General features: G+C 41.4%; 1 protein-coding gene across 5 annotated transcripts in view; it reads right to left on the bottom strand.

Moving 5' to 3' along the window:
* The window catches only part of MICAL3 (microtubule associated monooxygenase, calponin and LIM domain containing 3), a 163,432-nt gene that overhangs the window by 46,748 nt on the left and 94,815 nt on the right, over positions 1-21,869 (bottom strand). For all 5 annotated transcript variants that reach the window (XM_042050251.1, XM_042050252.1, XM_042050254.1 and 2 more), the window contains one exon: positions 2,877-3,072. In XM_042050251.1, coding sequence (XP_041906185.1) covers positions 2,877-3,072 — 196 coding nt within the window. The remainder of the gene's footprint in view (positions 1-2,876; positions 3,073-21,869) is intronic.

Here is a 21,869-nt window from a genome sequence, read left to right on the forward strand (position 1 = left end):
CTCTCTGATATTGGGCCCACATAGCCTTGTCCATTCTCTAAGTAAGCTGCTTGCAGTATTTGGATTTGGAACATAAACTTCCAGGTCAAACTGACAGGGAATTTGATGTATTTTCTCTTTTCTCCCTATGACAGAATGTGAGTTGCCCACACTGCTTCTCACATGTGAAATTATGCAGCACAGTCTACTATAGACCAAAATACTCATATTGATAACAAGTTACGGGTGTGGATGTAGGACAAAGGGAAATAAATGTAACACCCTAGAAGACAAAATCAAATTTGGTAACCTAATAGTGTACTGCCCTCCACCTCCAGAATCTCACAAAACACCTCCTGGAGATGACCATCAGCTTCATGCCAAAACTCCACTTTTTCTTAAACTAACTCTTGGCCTAGTAAGTCTACTGCCATTTATTGAGCAGGTCTATTGTGTCCTGATTTACTGAAATCAAGACAAAGAATAACAACAGTCAATAGGTCCATACTTTTGTTTTAGAGCTAGAAACATGTAAGGACTAGAACCCCCTGATATCATCAATGCTTATACTGCCATAGTTGATATAATTCCTAAACCTGCGCAGGTAACTAAGGGAAGACTGAGTTAAGAAAATATAGTTTGCACCTCCCACAAATAGGCCAAGATCATTCAACTTCTCACACAGATCTGTATCTGCAGGTAATGCATACACAGAACATGATTGCAGGATCTAAGTTTCAGGAAACAAATACCAGCATTTTCTGAGTTTATTTCAAGGCTACTGGACAGACTCAGAGCTGAAAAGGTAAGGGCTGCTATTGCTACAAAGACAAGTAGATGAGAAATTGTACTAAGAGATCAAGACTCTGCAAAAGTGTGTGACTGTAAAGTTCATGAGCATTCTTCCTCAAGGATTTCCTCTCAACGATTCTTGCAACAATTGTTTCCAGTATCTCTACCTGCATGGATGTGGATCCTGGTGTGCTTGCACAGATTTTTTGCAGATAAAGAGAAATTCATGAAGGTACAACACATTTATATACCTTCATTTTATTATCATGAAGGTACAACATATTTTTCAACAGCCATAGCTATTGTTTCCCACTAATACCTCTCAGGCATTGCACCAGCATTCAGTCAGGATTACATGTGTGCCAAGCCTGAATCTGGAAACCAAACATGGTTTTGAATTGCAATGCAAAGCATACAGAAAAGAACATAACTTTGGAACCCCCTTCCATGTTGTCATGGGTTAGCAAGCATAGTCCCGGAAGGGATGTCCTGGCTAAGGGGTGCTTACAGCTTCCTCTGGGACCTGACAGAACCTATCAGCTGGCCAGTTTGAATATGGACAATTCTCTAAGCCACTTAAAGTTGTGACTGCCTCTGTGATCCACACTTAATAATAGACAAAGCCCCCCCAGCTTCTCTCTCTCGTTGCTGGTGCTGGGACAGGTGGCTGCGGGGCCCGTGTGGGGGTCAGTGGGCCCGGTCAGGCCCTGCTCGGGCCAGGCCAGGCCGGGCCATGGCCATCCTGGAGCCGATGGGCCCTGTTCCACCCACAGAACACCCCCCACAGCCCTGCTGTGGGCAGATGCGGGGCTTCCCCTCTCCAGTGTGGCCAAGATTCAGCTGAAGCTGCCCAGCTGTCTGGCAAAGATCATGTGAGCAACATCAATAAGTGAAATTCCAGCTGCAAGGCCTGGGTGAGATTAATCCTTTTAGTGCTGTGAAGAGCTGAAAACCTGAGGGAAGAGAAAGAGGAGATGCTTAAAGCTGAAATTCTGCTGTAAAGCTATGATATATCAGAGTACCCATTGCAATTTCATGAAGGCATGGGGGGTGGAGCATTCAACTTGTACTTGTGAGCAAAAGCACCTGAGCTGAGATAGGCAGATGCTGACACAGCTGTAATTTCATGAGAAGTTTGAACAGGGAGAGATGGAAGCGATGAGGACTTTTGCTCCAAATGGAAAAGGAGAAGACCTCAGGTCCTAGAGATGCTCCCAGAGATAGTCCTAGAGATGAAGATGAGGAGGACCCTTTACTCCCAGGGAAGGAGAAGGGCCTCTGTTCTTAGAGATGAAATGCTCCCAGAGATGGGTGAAGAAAACTCTTGTTTCTGAACGGCTCAACCTTAATATTGTACCCTAAAAACTTCAAGAGTGGACCCTCGAAAGCAGTTGTGGGAAAAGCTGCAAGTCGGGGGAAGGGACTCACATGCGAGCAGAGAACCAACCCAGGCAGCTGTCTCGTTGTGATAATGTTTTCACAGCATGAGCAAGAGAGACTCCTCTTCCTAAATGGACTGAACAAGGTTATTATGGAAGTGGTAAACAGACTGAACATCTCAAGGGTTGTCTTTTTACATTGTCAGTGGGAGAAGGGAGAAAGGTGGGGGGAGGAGAAGTGTTCTGAAGGTGTGGTATTTTTTTTTCCCCTCTTTTAGGTCTGTTAATAAACTTCTTTATATTCTTTCAAGTTTGGTGCCTGCTTTGCGTTTCTCCTAATTCTTATCTCACAGAAAGTAAACAGTAATGAGTATTTTGGACCAAACTACTACAACTAAATTGGTGTTTCTGCCTGGTTACAAACCCAACCCGCTACACATGCGAACGCACGTTCTGTTTGCTCAAGAGACTCACTTACCTTTGATACAATTGAAAAAGTAAATTAAAAAATCCCTTCCAATTTAGAACTTAATCTCATGGTATTATGGTGCTATAGGTGTCTTCTAACAGTAAGAAGCTATTTAGAACAGAAACTACAAGATGAAATATCTGTGTTTTTCAAAAGCTTTAGAAAGGGCAACACAGTAAATAGTTAAAGAAAAGAGAAAGGCAGGCAAAGTCTGCTGGGATGAGTGTAGAAAAAGCTGCTGGGCGATGTGTGCTCACCTGCTGGGCACATCCTCTTCTGTCCCTTTGTCCAGCACGCTGCTCAGGTTGTGCTCTGCCAGCGTCTCCTCGGGAACCTCTTCCAGCTCCTCCTCCCGCTGCAGGGAGAGCCGGTAGTTCTCCAGCTCGATGCGCTCGGGAGTGCCGCGCAGCCGCTTGGCCAGGCTGGGCTCCTCCAGCCCGTTCACGTTCGAACCTAAGAGCGAGCCAGGGAATAAACAGTAAATGCAACAGGCAGAACTGCACACTTCTGAGAAAACTGAGTGATTGGGAGAAAAGGGGCATGAGGCAGAGGGAGGTAAATAAAGAGAGAATACCTTATGTCATTATCCTGTTCGCCACTACTGGGAAGCCAGACTGCAAAAGGGAATCTTAGTGGTTTTGGCTAATAAATGCTAAAAAGAATGTTAAATGTCCTAGTTGAGAGAGGAAATAGGGTCATTTTAGCTGCAAAAGTTAGAGATACAATGAAGTCTATGTGGTAAGTAGTGAGGAAGGCCTGGGCACAGGCTGGATGTATTATCTGAGACACAGCAGGAATGCTGTGGGGCAATCCTGCTGCATGTTAAAACTGTTACCAGCCAAGGGAAATCTACAGAGTGAAGGAGCAAGACAATACTGTTACTAATTAAAGATGAGCGAAGGAATTGAAAAGGCCCATTTGGAGCAAGTTTTAAAACTTTTTATAGACTTGAATTGATTTACTTTTTAATCAGAATTTGTAATGAAATTAATCACAGGGAAAAAGCTCAGAGAGACAGGCAAGCAAAAATCCCAGAAATCCCAAAAAATTGCAAGGATATGTGAACAAGACAGTTGGAGAAAAGTACTGAGAAACTTCACTCACAGTAGCACTCAATGAATTCTATTCTATCCTGCTTTCATTCATTTATTTTTTAAATTGTAATATTTTAGCTTGAATAGCATGCCTCTGCTGACCCCTTACCCAGCTTACTATTCACAGAGCCCATTATTTCCATGCTTTTGTTTTGCTTTGCTGAACAAGCCAACCTTCTTCTCACAAGATAAGCTCTTCAGTGCACTGATCATCCCCTAGGTCTCTGCACCTGTCCCAGTTTGGATTAATCTTTCCAGAACCTGAGTGATTAAAGCTGAACGTGGCTTTCCAGATGAGGCCTTATCAGTGTAACAAACAACCCTGCCACAAATCTCTCATCTGATTCATGCTGAGAACACACCTGCCTATTTATATGCCACATAATACTGGTGGCTTACGATGTTTAGATCTTTCTCCTTCTTTGTTTCAACTGATAAGCACTCTGTTGGTAGCCAAAATTCTCAACATCTTCTCAGTGCATGAGCTGGTACTTTCCATTATTACATTGCTAAGTTTAATCTTACAGCTGGCAACATTTTGCAGTTCTTAGTGAACGATGTGCCTGTCCTCCTCTGCATTGATGAGGGTTTGAAATGTTGCCTCAGCACTGAATTGCATTAGCAAATATTTTCCTTTTTTTTTTTTTTGGGCTGGTAACCTTAGTGACAGTATTACAAAGATCAGTCCCTAGATCACTTTTTGGGACACTGCACAGTCTGTAGGTGACATCCAACCCCATTATTTCCTTCTTTAATAAAACCTCTCATCTCTAATTCAGGCCAACTTCTTAGTTACTCACACTTCATGTACTACTCCCCCATTTTATCCAGTTCCAATAATTATTTCCATGTGTCAGCATTCCTGTGCTTTACTCAAGTCCAGACAGTTTAAATGCACTACAATTTCCCTCATGGAGGTATCAGTTTGACAAAAGCTGTCAAACCAGTCCAGCACAGTCTCTGGTGAAGCCATGTCACATTTTATAGCACTTACCTGCATGAGGTCAAAGGACTTCCCTTGCAGAACTAGCAGGTTTTAGTTATTCCTTAAAAAGTGTTATACCTACTGTTTAACTGATATGTACTTGTTCAGATCAGCTTTTAAAGTTTTTTGTTAGTTTTGTTTTCTTTTTAGTTTTTTTATCTGCAGGACATACTTCTGTTACCCAGTGGTCACATAGTACTGCCCGAATTAGACAGTCAAAGTACATCAGGATAGCTTGATTTCATCACAGATGGTTACCACAAAGCTCACAATTTCATTTTACACCTCTTCCACTCTTCTGAGACAAAGACTATTTGCTTCACTGTATTAGTCCTCATTTCCCAATCTTGCTGCACACTCTTTTGCTCCCATGTCTGTCTGATTGACTACACATAAAATTGCATTTTATGTCAGCTCCATCTTCACTATGAACTCACTTCTACTTTCCCTTACCTTGCTTTTACTTATATGCTTAAGAAATAGAGCTCTTTGCTTTGCTTTCCTTTGTGAAGTCTAAGCCAGCATGAGCTTTGGCAACATTTACTTTATCCTCACACATTTTAACCTCCAAGACAGTTTTTGTTTCCTTTCTTCAGCCTTTGTAGTTTCTCACTTTATTCCTAACAGGTTTTTTTTCAGGACAGCCACTCACTCAGTACCACCTTTGTATTTCACACAAAATTACACAGGTCTTTACATAATTAGTGGCATCTATTTCCAGCCCCCCTCCTGAAAGATGAAATCTCAAAGACGACTGCCAGAAGTGTTTTTCTCTCTTTGTTAGTACGATTTAATCCTTCTGTGATGTGGGCAAGTGGCTGTCATGCTTTTTGCTGGAACTACAGAGCTTCTTCATGGTATAAACAAATAAGCTTGGTCAGGTGGCAGGTGGGAACACCGCCTTGCGTTTCCAGGGATACTGTGGTCTCCACCATTTCCTGCTGCTAAGTCTCCTGTTGTGCTTTGATTTGCAAAGTTTAGAGGAACTGGACTGCCTTTTTCACTGGGATTCACATTTCATTTCATTCTCTCTCTTGACGGTGATACCAACTCGGCCAAATCTATTTTTGCAATCCGTGTTACATTCCCCAGCCCTGAGTTCACAGTAACAGGGGAACTGACCTCGAATTTTGCTCTGCCACTTTGGCTGACAGTGAAGAAACATTGGACTCTGTGTAACACAGTAACACCAAGGTCAGGGAAAACAAACAAGGAATATACTGAAATAATGATAAAATTAAAAAAGGGTTTGTACTAGTCAGAACTCTTTATACACACAGAGCTGTCAGCAAGCTCAGCTGCTTTAACAGGAACATCTTTCCACAAGCTGTTTTTAACTTATTCTCTTCTGATGCAAACCCTGACATAGCTACAAAGTTCGCAAGAAGAAAAAGAACTCTGAAAACCAAAGAGCAAGAACTTTTATCCATCTGACATTATTTCACTCCTTTTGTTTTCTAACTATTTTAGGGGCTTTTTATCAGCCTTTTCAAAGCAAAAAAAAACCCAAACCAACCAACCAAGCAAAAAATAATCGCCATATAATTAAATTAAATGGAATAGAGTTCTTAAAAAAAAGGTTGTTTCAGTACTCCAATATCTAGTGTGGGGAGAAAGTCTGGCAGCAACCACTGTAAGGTAGAAAAGGACTGAAAATCAAGCTGACATCTGTTTATCTGCATTTCATGAACACACATGATCCTTCAGGTAAGTTTTTCAAAACACAAATCATCACTGCCCTTCTCATCACAAAGACCCAGCGTGACTGGTACACAGAGAATCAAACAAATTCTATTACAGCACAAGCTCTAAGTGGGAGTGACTCAGTGCAACTGTGCTAAAAATCTTAAAAGATGGAAAATCAGCCTGAACTTTAATGCAAAAAGATGTGCTCAAGCCAAGATGCCCTGTGAGCTTGACAAGCACTCCGTGCTTCAAAGTCTCAGAGTTGGAAGGGCACTTCCAGTATTTCCTCTAATTCATTTATATATCCGTACACTTGAGATGCAAGAATGGTCACATCCCTCCACTTCACTCTGCCAAGAAAACAGCTCTGCATCAGAGGATATAATACAGAAACTCCCCTGATTACCAATCTAAGCATGGGATTTCTAGGAATTTGCACTACATGGACCATTTAGTCTACTTCACACACTAGTTTTGTCCCTAAAAGATGCCTGTTTCTAAAAGATGCCACGCATTTAGCCCACCTGGCTGTCCGCAAAGCCACGGTCCAGCTTGTTACCAAATATGAAACAAGAGAAATGCTACTGATAGCCAACTCTCTGCACCGTGAAGCCATCGACTGCCAGAAGGAAAAGCACTGCACAAACTTATGTGAGATGAAATAAGTGTGAGACACAGGTATCACTGAAGTGTTCAGACGATGGACAATTTCCCCACTTTATGCTATAAAATTCACACCAACTAATTTGATGCTACAAGAAAAAAACCCATAAAAATAGTACAATAAAAATATAAATAAGACTGAGAGATTGCCTACTCTCATTTCTCCCTCATACATATGTGGTGCTAAATGCATGGGCAAAGTCTATTCCAATGCAGTTCTTGCAGACTTGAAGTTCCTCTGGAGGGGAAAGCTGCCTCTCTCCAGTCAATCTACTGTATTCCCCTGACTGTTTTGTAGCTTGCTGGCAGAAGACAGCTACAGAGTGCACTCAGCCAGTACCTGAGCTCCTACTTGGTCACTGCATCTGGGCCCACAGAGACAAAAGTCAGCAACCATTCACAAGTGAGAGAAAAAGGGCTGATGTGGCTGCACTTACCAGGAAAAAAAGCTGTGTTACTACCCAGAGAGAGGAACTACCTCAAAGCCAAGCGTAGCTTCTTGTACAGTCAACTGAGCAGCTAAAAACCCACAAACAACATCCAAAATAGGACACATTTTAAATCTGACTTTACTTTGGAAGAGTCAGTGGGCCATGAACATTACATAGATCATCTGAAGGGAACTGTGTTTCTTAACAGGACAGGCTGCTTAGCTGGTGCATGAAAGCTGCCAGAGCCCTTTATTTATCCCAGCTTTGACAGAGCTTGCCTCCTGAAATAAGTGTAGGATCAGAGATAACGTTCCTAACAGAACCACCACTCCTTGCCTGCATGAGCGTGTCCTATTCCAGCAACTCTGGCAATTCCTGGAAGGCTCGAGCAGCTCCTCTTGAGAGAGGATCCTATCTCAATTCACCTACACTATTACCTTGCTCCCATGGGCTCAATGAAATCCTGCCAAGGTTACTCCCTGACACAACACTTCCATGCTGAAGATGCAGGAGAGAACTGGGAATCTGAGAACAATGAACTCTTCCCAAAGGGAAAATACCTGTCTATTTTACTAGAAGCTATTTTTCAATAATCATGCAGTACCTCTTTAGATTTGCTTTTCTTAGCTTCCAATCTTAATATCTAAGTTACATGCCATCGCTTGTCCAGTATTTTGGACAGACTTAGCTGTGGCCCTGGGGAGTTATGGAAATTCAAATAAAGGAGTCTACTTTGAAACATATGCAAAAGGGGGAAGGAATTAATACACTCTCAGGAAAATCTTCATTATGGATTTCCCGGAGCTTGTGGTTTTGTGGTAATGTGAAACACTCTACCTGTTTGTTTTCACTTGTCTTTTCCAAACACTTCAATTACTTCTACCTCCACACAATTGTTTGAGAACACAGCTGTGTCAGATAAAGCAACCCCTATAAAAACAGCAGCAGACTGCCTATGACCAAGTACTGAAAAGGGAGATGGGAACTTTTCCAGGGGAGTTTAAAAGTGATGCAGTGAGCTCTGAGTTTAAAATGCTGGAAGTCCCCATATTCCCTTGTCATTAATTTCTAAGAAATACCTTTTGGGGTAAGGTTTCTGAAGTGTGCTATCAATTCAGCAAACATTATCACTGAGGTATAGAGAAGGCAGCAAGTGAGATCCAGCAGTATTTTTAGGCTTCTCATTTTTCATCTGTGTTCATGTCACACTGAGTTTCAGGATTTTCCTGGAAGTTTCACCCTCACCCACTTCAGTTGCATTAACTGCCTGATTGTATTCCAACTCCACTTCTCATCCAAGGGCCTCAAAATGCTTTACAAGTACTAGCCTACTAAAACAAACCTATTTTGGGAGTAGGTAAGTACTGTAGAGTCACTGCACAGGTCCAGACACAGAGATTAAATACCAGCAAGGCAATCTCACAACAGTCTGGTGGCAGTGCCAAAAACAGGCTCCAGAATCCACAACACCAAGCACTTCACTCTCAACTTCACTTTAAGTCAAGAAAAAACACTTGGATGTAAGGAAGTGCCCAGCACTGTGAGCACAATAGAAAGGAAATCTTGGTATCGAGGCTCATTGTTAGATGCTGCACACATTCAAACAGCAAGCCAATTAAGACATTCCATTGAAATAAGTGCAACTGATTGCTTCTGAAATCCTTTCCTTAATCCTCTCAAAAATTACTATCTGGACACTGTTAACAATTTCTGTGCTGCACAGTAACAGATACATAAACCATGTACACGGCAACTCTAAACTGGCTTCAGGAAGGTGTCAAATGGAGTGGATTTTTTAAGGGTTAGTAAGAAGTTCAAAGTTTTAAGTCTGGATTCACCTGCCCTTTTACATTTATCTTCCCCTTAAGAAAATTTCTCCAGGAAACCCCTGGAAAGAGCCCAGCAGATCTGGTGCATTCTTGTCAGTGCTTGTTTGCACAGCCTCACATCACAAACTGCAGAACTGCACATTTCCTGGTAGGATGCCCTGAATTTGGGTAAGCACGTCCTCAAAGACAAAAGGGGCAATGCAACACCTCTGATGCCATGATGATTTTTTGCCTTTTCTTTTATACCCCTGTTATACCTTTTTACAACTCCTGTATTCTCAGTGCTTTTTGCCTACATTCTTGGACTTGTTTGTCAAGCTAAGAGATTAAACATTTTAGAAGCTTCGTAGCTAGGGATCAGTGTGCCCCAGAGCCCAAGGTCCCCTCCAGAACACATTCTGTAAACTAAGATAGAACCATCCAGGGGAAGGCTCCTTGGGGAGGGGGGCTCACTTGAGCCTCTCATTGGGGAATCTTTGAGAGATCTGCTAATTAGTAACACCTATAATGATACACCAGATCTTTTGGGGTGGGCATTGTGGTGTGCACTGAGGTGCATTCCACCTGGCCGTGTGCACCTAAGGATCCTTAAAACAAATACCAAGGTAAAATCCCTTTTTCCCTTCTAACCGTGTTTGACTCATTTATTTGAATTTAAATACTTAATAGTATCCCAGTTTGGGCTGGGATAGAGTTAATTTTCTTCCTAGTAGCTGGTACCATGCTGTGTTTCGGGTTTAGTGTGATACAACACTGGTGACACACTGATGTTTTGGCTATTGCTAAGCAGTGCTTACTCTGAGTCAAGGACTTGTCAGCATCTCATGCTCTGCCAGCGAGCAGGTGCACAAGAGGCTGGAAGGGAGCATGGCCAGGGCAGCTGACCCCAAATGGCCAAAGGGATATTCCATACATAGAATGTCATGGCCAGAACATAAACTAGGGGGAGCTGGCCAGGAGGGACTGATAGCTGCTCAGGGATTAGTTGGGAATCAGTCAGTGGATGGTGAACAAATTGCATTGTGCATCAATTTTTTGGGGTTATTCCTCTCATTTTCATTACAATTACTATTATTATTATTATTGTTGTTGTTATTATTATTTTATTTTGCTTCAATTATCAAATTGTTCTTATCTCAACCCACAAGTTTTACTTTCTTTCTGACTCTGCTCCCCACCAGGGCTGCTGGGGGTGAGCGAGCAAGCAGCTGTGTGGTACTTAGTTGCCAGCTGGGGTTAAACCATGACTAGCACTCATCAAATGTCAATGTTACTTTGATACAATGCCTCAACTTTCTCTCTTACTATCCTAGGGTACTCCCAAGCCCTCGGGAAGTTTGAATTACTCAGCTGTACTAAGAAGCCATTACATCTTGAATTTCCTCAAGTTTCCCGTTTGATCCATAACACACTCTGCTAAATATAAAAGGCCTGAATTCAAAGAGGACAGTATGATAAGAAAAACAAAGTCTATTCACAAGCAAGATACCCAGTATCCATGCATAGCCATCAAAATGTGCTCAAACCTGAAGAGAGCCCTCCTGAAATTCTCCTGTAATGCACGTGTACCAATCCTAACAGTAAATAGTAACCAAGCTTTCTAGAAGATGTGCTGTACTGAGTCAAAGCTCAGGGAATTGTAAATGCAAACTGGCTTATGCTGGACTTGATCAATAAAACTGTCCTTAAACTGATAAGCAACCAATATTCTCAAGACCTCTGCTACCATGTCAGGCTCAGTCCCCACCACATCAGTCTAGAAATTCTTCCCAGCAAACTGGGGACCTAAACAGAGAAATGGGGAGATTGAGCTGTACAGACAGAAAGGCGTTTTATCAAAAAATCCTCTGATGCAGAAGTACTCAGTAGAGTTATCAAAGAACCACTCCTAGTGCTGACCAAGAAGTTTTACAGCATTACTTAACTCAACAGCACATGAAATAAAAATCAGTGAGATGGTGCCCTAACCAATGAAGAGCAGAAAGCTCCCCAAAAATCCCCCCAAAACCATTATAATGTGTATAAGAACAGCTGACAGCTAAAATACTCAAGGGATTCTGGAACAGACATCCCAGAAACAAACATATGAAGGTGTAAGTCCTCCTCCACACATTCCACAACGTCCAGCTAGAATTAAGTTCTCCATTCTCAGATACTCTCAGTGAATGTGGAAGCTCATTCTCTTCATAATAGTGGAAATTAACAGGACTGGCTATTGAATGAAAACTTACACATTTGTCTTATGGGTGTTGCAACGCTTTCCCTCACTCCCCCCATTACTTTGGTTAAAACAGACTTCTAGAATTCCCAAAGCAGACACTGACAAAACAGTTGCTTACTGCATCAGTAGGGCAGAGCTTAGAAACAGCTGGCAATTGCATTGGTCTGACCTTTCTCTGGTTTTAGTGGAAGCAACCAGAAGTGAATATAATTAGCCAGTTTAAGATCAAGGTCATCTGTAACTTGTATTTATGTCTTCGAAACAAACAGAAATTCATCTAACTTATACTGTAAGTTATGTTGGAGAAATAGTGTTCCCCACATGCACATGCATGAATGAGCAGCTTTATGTAATGAAGGTTAGGAGTTCAGTATATGGTTTAACAACACAGAAAAGTTGTCTTCCTTACAGCAGAGGTATAGAATAACCCAGGAATACGGCTATTTTTGACTCCTGGAAAGCAGCCAGTGTTGTCACTGGTGGGTGGAGAAGAGAATCAGGGGAAAGGAGGTATTAGGTCACCTAATCCAAGCCCCAGGGAACACTGCTAAGCTCTATATTCCTTATTACATCTCTTCTGGCAGAAAAATCTTTGTTTGTACAGAATTCACTTTTACTGCTGCCCAAACATGTTTCCAGTACTAGAGATACAATATAAGTTATGCAGGGACTTGAAGCCTGTGAATCACCCAGCAGCACTGGTAAGGCAGTAACCTATTACCAATCATTCTCCATTTTGCTGGTATCATCTAGGATGTCAGAGCTCTCTCTGGTATTTTGATCAGCTCTGTCATATGTTGCCTGGTCTCATTTCCATTCTCTGAAAGAAGAGGAGTGTGGGAAAGCTGAAGAGGATAAAATAACATTACTTTGCAGGCATAAATTTTGTTCTGGAAGCAATTCAAGGTATGGTACCTCAAAGAACCACCTGGGATGAGGCACATCGAGGGACTGGCAGGGAGAAAAAGGAAGAAAGAGAAAAGGACATACTAGATCCTAAAATCATCATGACTTTGGTTGATGTGGTTTTCCACTTTTTGAGTGGAAATTCTCTTAATTTTTGTTAAGTAACTTAGAAATTGCTATTTAAGATTGATTGTCCAGTTATAATCCAAAGTGTAACACCTTTTATGTTGTTACAAAGAGAGCCTCTGCTATCTTTTATACTACATAACCCTTTGTACAGTTTATTTGTTGTAGCATCTACTTCTTGCCACTCATGTAGCAGATCTCTGCAATCTCTCATTTCACTGTCAGGGATCAGGTGATTCCCACTGTGCCAATCACACCAAGCCAAACCAAGGGTATTTCCACCTAAAAGTAGTAGTGGAATCTTTGCTGGCAAGTGCTCCAGGCACGTGGCTCAAATCACAGAAGGCAAAGGCAGGGACTAGGGGGATGAAGAACCACCCAATGCAGAAGGTTTGAGAAGGACTTGGGGTGTTGGTGGACAAGAAGCTCAACATGACCTAGCAATGTGCACTCCCAGCCCAGAACGCCAAACGTGTCCTGAGCTGCATCCAAAGCACCGTGGGCTGCAGGGCAAGGGAGGGGATTCTGTCCCTCTGCTCTGCTCTGGTGAGACCCCACCTGAGTGCTGCATCCAGCTCTGGGGGCCCCAATGTAAGAAGGACATGGATCTACTGGAGCAAGTCCAGAGGATGCCACGAAGATGATTAGAGGGATGAAACATTTCTCCTATGAGGAAAGGCTGAGAGAGTTGGGGTTGTTCAGCCTGGAGAAGAGAAGCCTCTGTGGAGACCTTAGAGCAGCCTGTCAGTACCTAAAGGGGGCCAGCAAGAGAGCTGAAGAGAGACTTTGTACAAGGGCATGGAGTGATAAGAAAATGGAGAATGGCTTTAAACTGAAGGAAGGTAGGTTTAGATTGGATATCAGGAAAAAATTCTTTACTGTGAGGGTGATGAAGCACGGGAATAGATTGCCCAAAGATGTGGACGCCCCACCCCTGGAGGTGTCCAAGGTGAGGCTGGACAGGACTTTGAGCCATTTGGTCTAGTGGAAAGTGCCCCTGGTCAAGGGCAAGGGGTTGAAACTGAACGATCTTTAAGGTCCCTTCCAACCCAAACCATTCTATGATTCATTCTATGAATCTTTCAGTACAAATTTTGCTTATTTTTAATAGAAACTGGCACTCCTAGTTCCACCTGGGATAATGGACAATATTTTGATCATTAAAGAAACTTAAAAATTTATCATGCAATTTTATAATAAAAATGTGATGTTTTCAGGTTCCTGTTCAATTTGTGATCAGATGCAAAACACCACCTGTGAACAGCTATCTTCTTTCAACTACTGAGCTAACAACCATTATAACTCTTCTGTGGCAACATCCTACAGATTTCCATAATCACTGGATCTCAGAATATATTTAGATACTAAGCACGTCTTTACCTAATTTCTCCCATTTATGTCAAGATGATCAGGTGCTGCAAATGGAACAGGCTGAGATCTTAGGCTGGCAGTTACAGGAAAATAAAGTGGGGAATACTTGCTTTAAGTAAAAGATCCACATAACTCCAAAAAATTTCAACATCTGCTCCCCCATTCTGTTGCAGACTTTTCTATTATCTACATTTATATCACATACTCTTGTGCCACTTGTAAAGCAACTGAATATTCCAAGCAATCCAGAGCTTCACACCTTAGTGGAATTTTTTTTCCTAGAACTAGGAAAATTCTTGTAATTATATATGTAGCTAGTTATATTAAAAATCTGGCAGAGTTCCAGAAAGAAAGCTTCCAAAAGACTTACTACTGATCAAAAATAATTTACACATCACTTCTGATGTGTTTTCACGTCAGCCTGAAAGTATTCGAAACATCTCTTGGGTAAAAAATTCCTATTTTTAAACACCTCTACCCTCAAGCCATCAGATAAACGTCTAGAACAGCAGAAAGGAGGATTACAAAATTTTCCTAAAAAAGCAAACACGGCCTTCTGGGATGACAGCAAACATAAGAAATGTCAGACTAAACATACATTTTTGAGAGAAGATGTAAGCAACTAAACAGAGTGCAGCAGTGCCATCTCATCCTTAAAGATCATCTGCCCAGTTTTGCTTGGAAAGCCCAAGCTAAACTCCACATTGTCAGGATCAGCTCAGCAACTAATTCACCTTCCTCCATGAATACACTTCAAAGAAGCAGGAGAACAGCCTTGATGTTGACTCTGGATTATCTACTCCTTCCCTTGAGATTATTTCTATTTGTTTTGGTTTTGTGGCTTTTTGTTTTGGTGCCTTTTTTTTTTTTTTTTTTTGTTTTTGGTTGGTTGTTTTTTTTAATTTGGTTTTCTCACCTTATTTCTTGCATTTTAAGATACATCAACTACACACCTTAATATATTATGCTGCTGATCACAAGCAGGTGGTAAAATTATAACTCCCTTGTTTTAATTTGTATTCATTTTTATTCACTCATTATTTTAGAAGTACCTCCTTCCACTTTCTCACCATTGTTACAGAAGTCATGATACTAGAAAAGAGCCACAGGCACAGAAAGTATGAGGTATTTGTGTGGAATTAAAAGAGAATGAGGTGAGGATTGTCTCTCCTACCACTGATGCACTCGGTTATTCCAAGTTTTAGCTGAAAACATGGCTTCCTACACTGGTACAGCAAGAAAGTCTGATTTCTACTCTGATAGGGATGATCTCTGGAAATGCGCCTCCCTTCATCCTTTTTTTTTTTTTCCCTCTTAATTCATGAAGCAAACATTTGATTTCTGGAGAGCTTATATGTAGCTGCAGGGTTAACAGCTTTCCTGACAAGGAACAGCTGAGGCTGTTTGAGTGGTACATCAAAATGACATTTCTAGTTCATGCACCAGCATATGATGTCTTACACTGAATGCTGATGGCTCCTCCTCAGAACTGAAGGCCCATCTTAACCTCAAAACTGGCACTGCTTAACACAGCAATGAAAAATTAAAGGCATAAAGCAAAGGCATAAAGCAATTACCTTCCTCCAAAGAAGGAAATTTTACAGACATGACAGAAGTGGTTTGTGGTTTTAGTTCTGGGACTACCATTTAATGTAACTACTCTGGCCAAGTATCGTTCACAATCAAACTTTCAAAAGTCAGCTGCTGTTACAAGCTTTTAGCTGCTGCTGGTGCAGTACGAAGCACAAGAAGCATGTGAGGAAAAAATACAGAACAAGTCCCTAATGTAGACTAACCCAACATATTTTTGAGAACAGGAAAATGAAGCTCAGAACTATGATCCAGGTCTGTTTGTCATGATGAGAACATCACAGAATAGGCTCTCAATGGCCTGAGGAAGGCAGGTCACCTCCTCGTGTGCAGTTCTCCTCAGAAAAGACAACAGTCCAGCTAGAACAAGAGACACAGGATTTGGCTACAAAACTTAGTATTTACCCATTTTCTGTCTTTTCATCACAACAAAACATGCCCCCACTGCAGCAGATCTACAGCAAGAGGAGGAACCAGAGCCTGTCAAGACTCTTATCTGTCACACTACGTGTCCCTGTTCCCCCGTGGCTGTGACTGCCTTGCTCACAGAGTGAGACAAAGACCTCCGGCCTGCAGCAAAGCACACAAAACCACCTCCTAAAGACACCAAAATCTGTGAAACCACAATGCTGAGAGCACATGTACCCAAAGTCAGCTTTGCCAAAGCAGTAGAATACCTAGCAAGGAGGTCCTCAGCAGGTTTTCTACAGCAAAGTCATGCTGTCTGTGCAATGTGTGCCCTGCACTCCGAGCTAACCACAGTGTAAAAGCAAAATTGAAAAAAACCCCACCATAATCCAGAAAGAACCTGAAAAGTAATACTTTGCAGCGACAGATGGCACATGCCATGGAGCTCCCCAAATGGCTGTTGTGTTTGAGCTTGCTAGATCTATTCATTCCACTGTCCCCCAATTCTGTATCCCCTGCAGCATCCCTCACCTGGAACCAGAGGAGGGACAAGGGGGAGGACAAAGAAAAACTCAGAAACCTGAAGTTTGTTTGGAATTTATTCCCTTGAACATTTCACACAGTTGAACAAAAAATATCTCAATTCCACAGCAACAGGGAAACCACGTGTTACATAATTCAGAGACACACACACCCAAAACAAAAACAGGTTGAAAACAACTGCATAAATCAAAGTCTTCAAAGGGACTATACAGTGGAGACATGAAGCCTTTCTGAGCACTAAATCATCTCACTTGAACATTATCTGTCACTGAACTTATTGTATGCTCAGTCCCTCCTTTACTCTGAGGGAAACAATCTCAAAGTAGTATTACTCAGATTCCACTTCTCAAAAAACCAGACATTTTAATTCTGCAATTAAAAGAAAAAACAATCCAGCTCCTTCACACAAACTTAATACTATTTTTCTAAGACACAAAAACATTCAATAAAGCTCTTAAAGTGCCCAGAAAAATTCATATCACCCTTTGGAATATACACATACAAACAACAAATATTCCAGTGGCACAAGTCTACAGGTCTGAAAGCTAGAGAGAGGAAGAGTTGGGAGCCTCGTTACTCCCCAGAAAAAGTGTTCTTAGCAGGATCCAGCCACGAGCACAAACTCAGCACATTGTTATTTTGGATATATCCTTCTCAGTCCTCAAAATGTTTTTCAGGATTTTTCAGTGAAACTCCATCAGGTCAGCTGCATCTCCTACTCTTAAGAACAAATAACCTTCCCATCAGGCCTTTTTCTTTCCAAATTTTCTTCAAATAGCTGATCCTTTAGCATTCTCCTTTCCTTTATGCCAAAGCCACTCAAATCCTGATAAGAACACTGAAAAGGAACATGATGGACTGGGAACAGTCAAGCACTTATCCTAACAGATTCCTGGCTTGTTATTGAGGGATGATTCACTGCACACTGAACCCTGGTTCTAATGGGGCAACCCGTACACTCTCCTCAGCTTCCAAAAATACTGGCTCTGGTTCTTAAGTTTGTATTGTAAGTGTTCCAGAGAAAAATCAATCTTCCATCAGATCTCTCTGCAGCTGAACAATACTCCAATAAAAGGGGTCAGTATCATGTGCCATGTCCTGCTAAACACACCACCACGGCTCCTCTAAACAGGTTAGACAATATTCAAGGCACGCTAGTAGAGGAAATAGCTTTCATCCCAATTTGGTGGTGCATCCTGAATTAAGACTGTTTTCCTTTTTGTTTTTTTACTTTTCGCAGGGAAAAGAGTGGGATATGTTTGTAAATGTTCAGTGGTTTAAAATGAAGGCACCTCAAACTGAATGTCATGTCACAGAATTTGTTTGCTGTTATCTTCTGTAATTTAATGCTTAAACCAGACCAAATTAAAACAAGAACAAAACCCAAAGGTGAGTAATAATGAAAAGAAGTGACCAAGTAGAGGATTTCACGAAGATGTTTGTTTGCACAGCGAACAGTATTGCTTTGAGCTAAATCATTTTCACAAGTAAGGCATGTTCAGTGTATGCAGAAGGGTGAAGAGGTAATGCTTCTGAACAATAGAGGCAATGTTTATGAACAAGAAGCTTATTCCTAAACAGAAATATATATTTGTATTTTTTCAGACACAAAAGTTGAATTGTGTACAAATAATATTGGATACATTAAAAAATATTCCTTATACTTGTACAGACACTTAAGATCCTTTTGCAAATGTGGCTCAGATAATTTAGTTCAAAATTTAATTTATTTTACATGACATTTAGAGGAAACAGCCACTCTTTCCTAGCTGTCCCAGTCAGCTAAAGAACTTCCTCATGTATATTGCTCGCTATATACAACAGTACTTGTTTAGGGGTCTACTGTTAAGGGCTTTGCTCTGAATATTTCTCCCTGAAAACACTTAAGGCACATCCATAGGAGGATTTTAACTTTTCAGATTGCATGCCTATACAATATACACTATATATTTATGTGGCATTAAAGCAAAAGTCCTAGTACCTCTACTTTGTATTGCATTTGCCAGTTTTTCATACTATCGCTTATATTTGATTTCTTAATCTCTCACAGGTCAAGTAACTACAGCAAAAGATCTCATGACTTGCCTTTTATTGCTGTGCAAGTATGAGTTTCCCTAGGCAGCCTTTCCTTTATGAACTTCCTACTGCTGATAGGGACAGAAATGCATTATTGTGAAAACACGAGCCTGAAATGGGAAATATTTTACAACAAAACATTGCTGGCTAACATCACCCCAAGGAGCATATCATAAAGCTGATAGGGGTAAAGACTGTTCCAAGTCCATCTGTTAAGAAAGAGCTGAAAACTCGGAAATATATGCTTACAGACCTTTAGAACAAACAGAAGAACAGCATTTGCATTAAAAGCACATTAAAACCATATAAAGTACTGTAAATAATATTCAAAAAAAAAAATCCAAGACACAGCAGTTACAGATTATCAAAGGGAGAGACAGTTGAAAAGCAAAAAATTTTTGTTTGTTTTTTTTTCTTGGCAATAGCAGCATTTTGGCACAAAGGCAAATGCAGAAGATAGAGAAAAACAGGCAGACAAGGTACAGAGAAAGTTACAGAATCTACCACAAGCATGCCACAGTTGAGCGGGACCAAAAGCACCGTAAGAGCTGTCCCCAACTTCCCCTTCCCAGAGAGAATGGCAGCCACTGCCCAAAAGCTTGTTGCCACTTCCCACACCGAGGGGTTCCAGGAGCCAGCGTGGCTCCAGGGCAGCAGCCACGCGGGCTCCCTGCAAACCCCTCACAAAGAAGGTGACTCCAGCTGACTGCTGAACAAACCTCCACTTGCTGATCACAGACTGTGCCCTGCAGCTATGGCTGGACAAGGCACAGACAGGACACACCAAATGCCAGCTAGGGCTGTGGCCACCCAGGGAGGGGCTGACACCCTTGAGCAAAGTTAATACATGCCAACCAGGTTAGTGACACAGCACAAGAAGGGGCTTCTTGTGACCAATCTCACCTCACCTGACTAAACCTGCTGATGGCTAGTTTGTGGTTGAATGTATTTTAAGCATTAAGCTGGCTAAAAAAGATTTGGTGGTATAGCAAAGGGGGCAGTGAACGTAGGGAGAAAGCCCATGCAATTTACATCCATTTGGGATTTCATGACAACTAAAAAGCAGGCCTTGCACGAGCCACCACAAAGCTCCCTGAAACAAGCACTTTTGGGTAACTCAGGGCTGAATTTAACTCTCAGGTATAAAATTTAAAAATGGCTGGCTTTTTATATATTCCATAATGGATGCTACTGTTGTGCACCTTCCCTTTGCCTTCTCAGCTATCTTTACATGTCCACCAAATATCAAACCTGAGCATGTTACACACTTTTGTGTTTTTAATTAATCCTTTTAGGGGCAACTTACACTCCACACCAAGATCTACCTCACTACCAAGGATAGCTCAGACCTCAGGGCTTGAAATTGCTATTGCCAAATTCCATTTGGTGGCACTTGCCCTAAAGGAAGTAAAACACTTTCAGATGTATGATCTGTACTAGGTGAGTCACCAGATGGGTGAAGTGAAGGCTTGGAAACAGCTCTGCCTCATCTCCCTCTCAGATGGGTTTTTGCTCAAGGTATTTGTCTAGTTTACAGTGAAAGCTTGCAAGAAAGCATATACACAAATAGTTTAAATTCAGGAGTTACACTGAGATGTAATCTTACAGACTCCTTTTAATTATTTAGGAATAATATCCTGTTGTTCCACTGCATAGCTAAGCTTTTAATTCAAAAAGGTTTGTTTTGTTTTTTCAAACCATGAATAACTGTAAAACCCAGCTTTCCTGACCTACCCACCCAGCAAGAACAGGAGCTGAAGGTAGGCACCTCTAGGACATGACTGCTACTCTAACAGAGAACTGACCTGCCTTTAATGCCACTGTGGCTTGTTTTTAAAGTACATTCCAATCAACTTCCTCCTGCTTCTTAACCATTGCTAAGTCAGTAGTTCCAAGATATACTTCAATCATACTGCACAAAGAAAACGAAACTCAGCCACTAATGGTGTTTCTTTAGCACAAGAGGCACTGCTCACCTCTCCTACCACTGAGTGTACTTCTGCTATGCACACACAAGAATGCACCACAACACACTGCCTGAAACATGACCCAGCTAAGCTGAGGATGTCCTGATGCACTTTGGGCACTGCAAGGGGCAAAGCTTTAAAAGGTCCAAAAGCCCTAAACATAATGCTACAGTTATACACTGCTTTAAACAAGCAGAAAGCAAACAGAAGGAGCCCTAGATTTCAAGTTTTACCATTAGACAAAATGGTGTCTGTTCCATCTTAGCCCTCTGGAAGTACTACAGTGCTTCTACAGGATGGTGCCACCACTACAGAAGGACACGTCTGATTTATAGCTGACTTATATCTGGTTTACAGAAGTTTATCACAAACTGTGCTCTAGTGTTTGCTCTACTGAGTGATCATTTAGGTGCTACTTGCTGAATGTTCCTTTGTAAAAGTAATTAAATTTGATTTGCTGGAAGGCCTAAATCAAAGGAGATTTTCTGCCAGCAGTTGCTGTGATAAACTAACTGATAAATGTAATTAAAATCTCCTTCCAATTCTCATCACCTACAGCTTCACTCCATGAAATACCTTATTCTCACATCGGTTGCCTGTGCATCAATAAATATTTTTTCTATTCATCTTTGTTTTTTGTAGCTTGGAGCATATTCTTAATGTTTTTTCACTTCCAGAGAAAGAAATATTAACTCTATCCAGTTATGCAAAAAATGCTGCAGTTAATGCATCTGTCCATAGCATTTTGCAAATATCATCCTTCCCTACCTTCTTCCCTTTTCTCACTTTTGCCATGTGGAAATTACACACATACAGAAGAGGAAATCTTGAAAGTAACTACACTCCAAGAATCAACTGCACACACTAAGAATAAATTTCTGTCAGACTGCATTCAGTTACAATCTTAGAAACACTTGTAGAATACTATAAAGTCAAAGAACACCATGATTTTTATTTGCTCCTGTGTTGTCAAGGTCCTCTCAAATGGCACTATGAAAACATTCTTTTCTCAAAGTACTGCTCTAAGTATGTTCTCTTTTCTAAAAGCAGCTGATTTAGTTTATCCAGAGTCTTACAGAGCAAGTACTAGAAATTAATATTTCTTCCTTTTTCTGACATCATGAAATGAGCACTTGGGGGCTGGGCAAACGAGCATTTGTAGCACAGACACTTCTCTCGTGTTAGAAGGAATTAGAACTTCAAGTTAAAAGGAAAAACTATGTCACAGTAAGACACACACATTCACCACCCCATTCCCAAAGCCACGGCCAGGAGCAGCACAGATGCTGGCAGAGGGAAGAGCACCATGACCTGCCAGCACCACGAAATTCAAGGGGTTTAAGGAATCCAATCC

The sequence above is a fragment of the Corvus kubaryi genome, unplaced genomic scaffold (genome assembly GCF_017639235.1).
Source record: "Corvus kubaryi isolate FWS band 111438036 unplaced genomic scaffold, C.kubaryi_AGA036_p1.0 72, whole genome shotgun sequence".
NCBI classification, from domain to species: domain Eukaryota; kingdom Metazoa; phylum Chordata; class Aves; order Passeriformes; family Corvidae; genus Corvus; species Corvus kubaryi.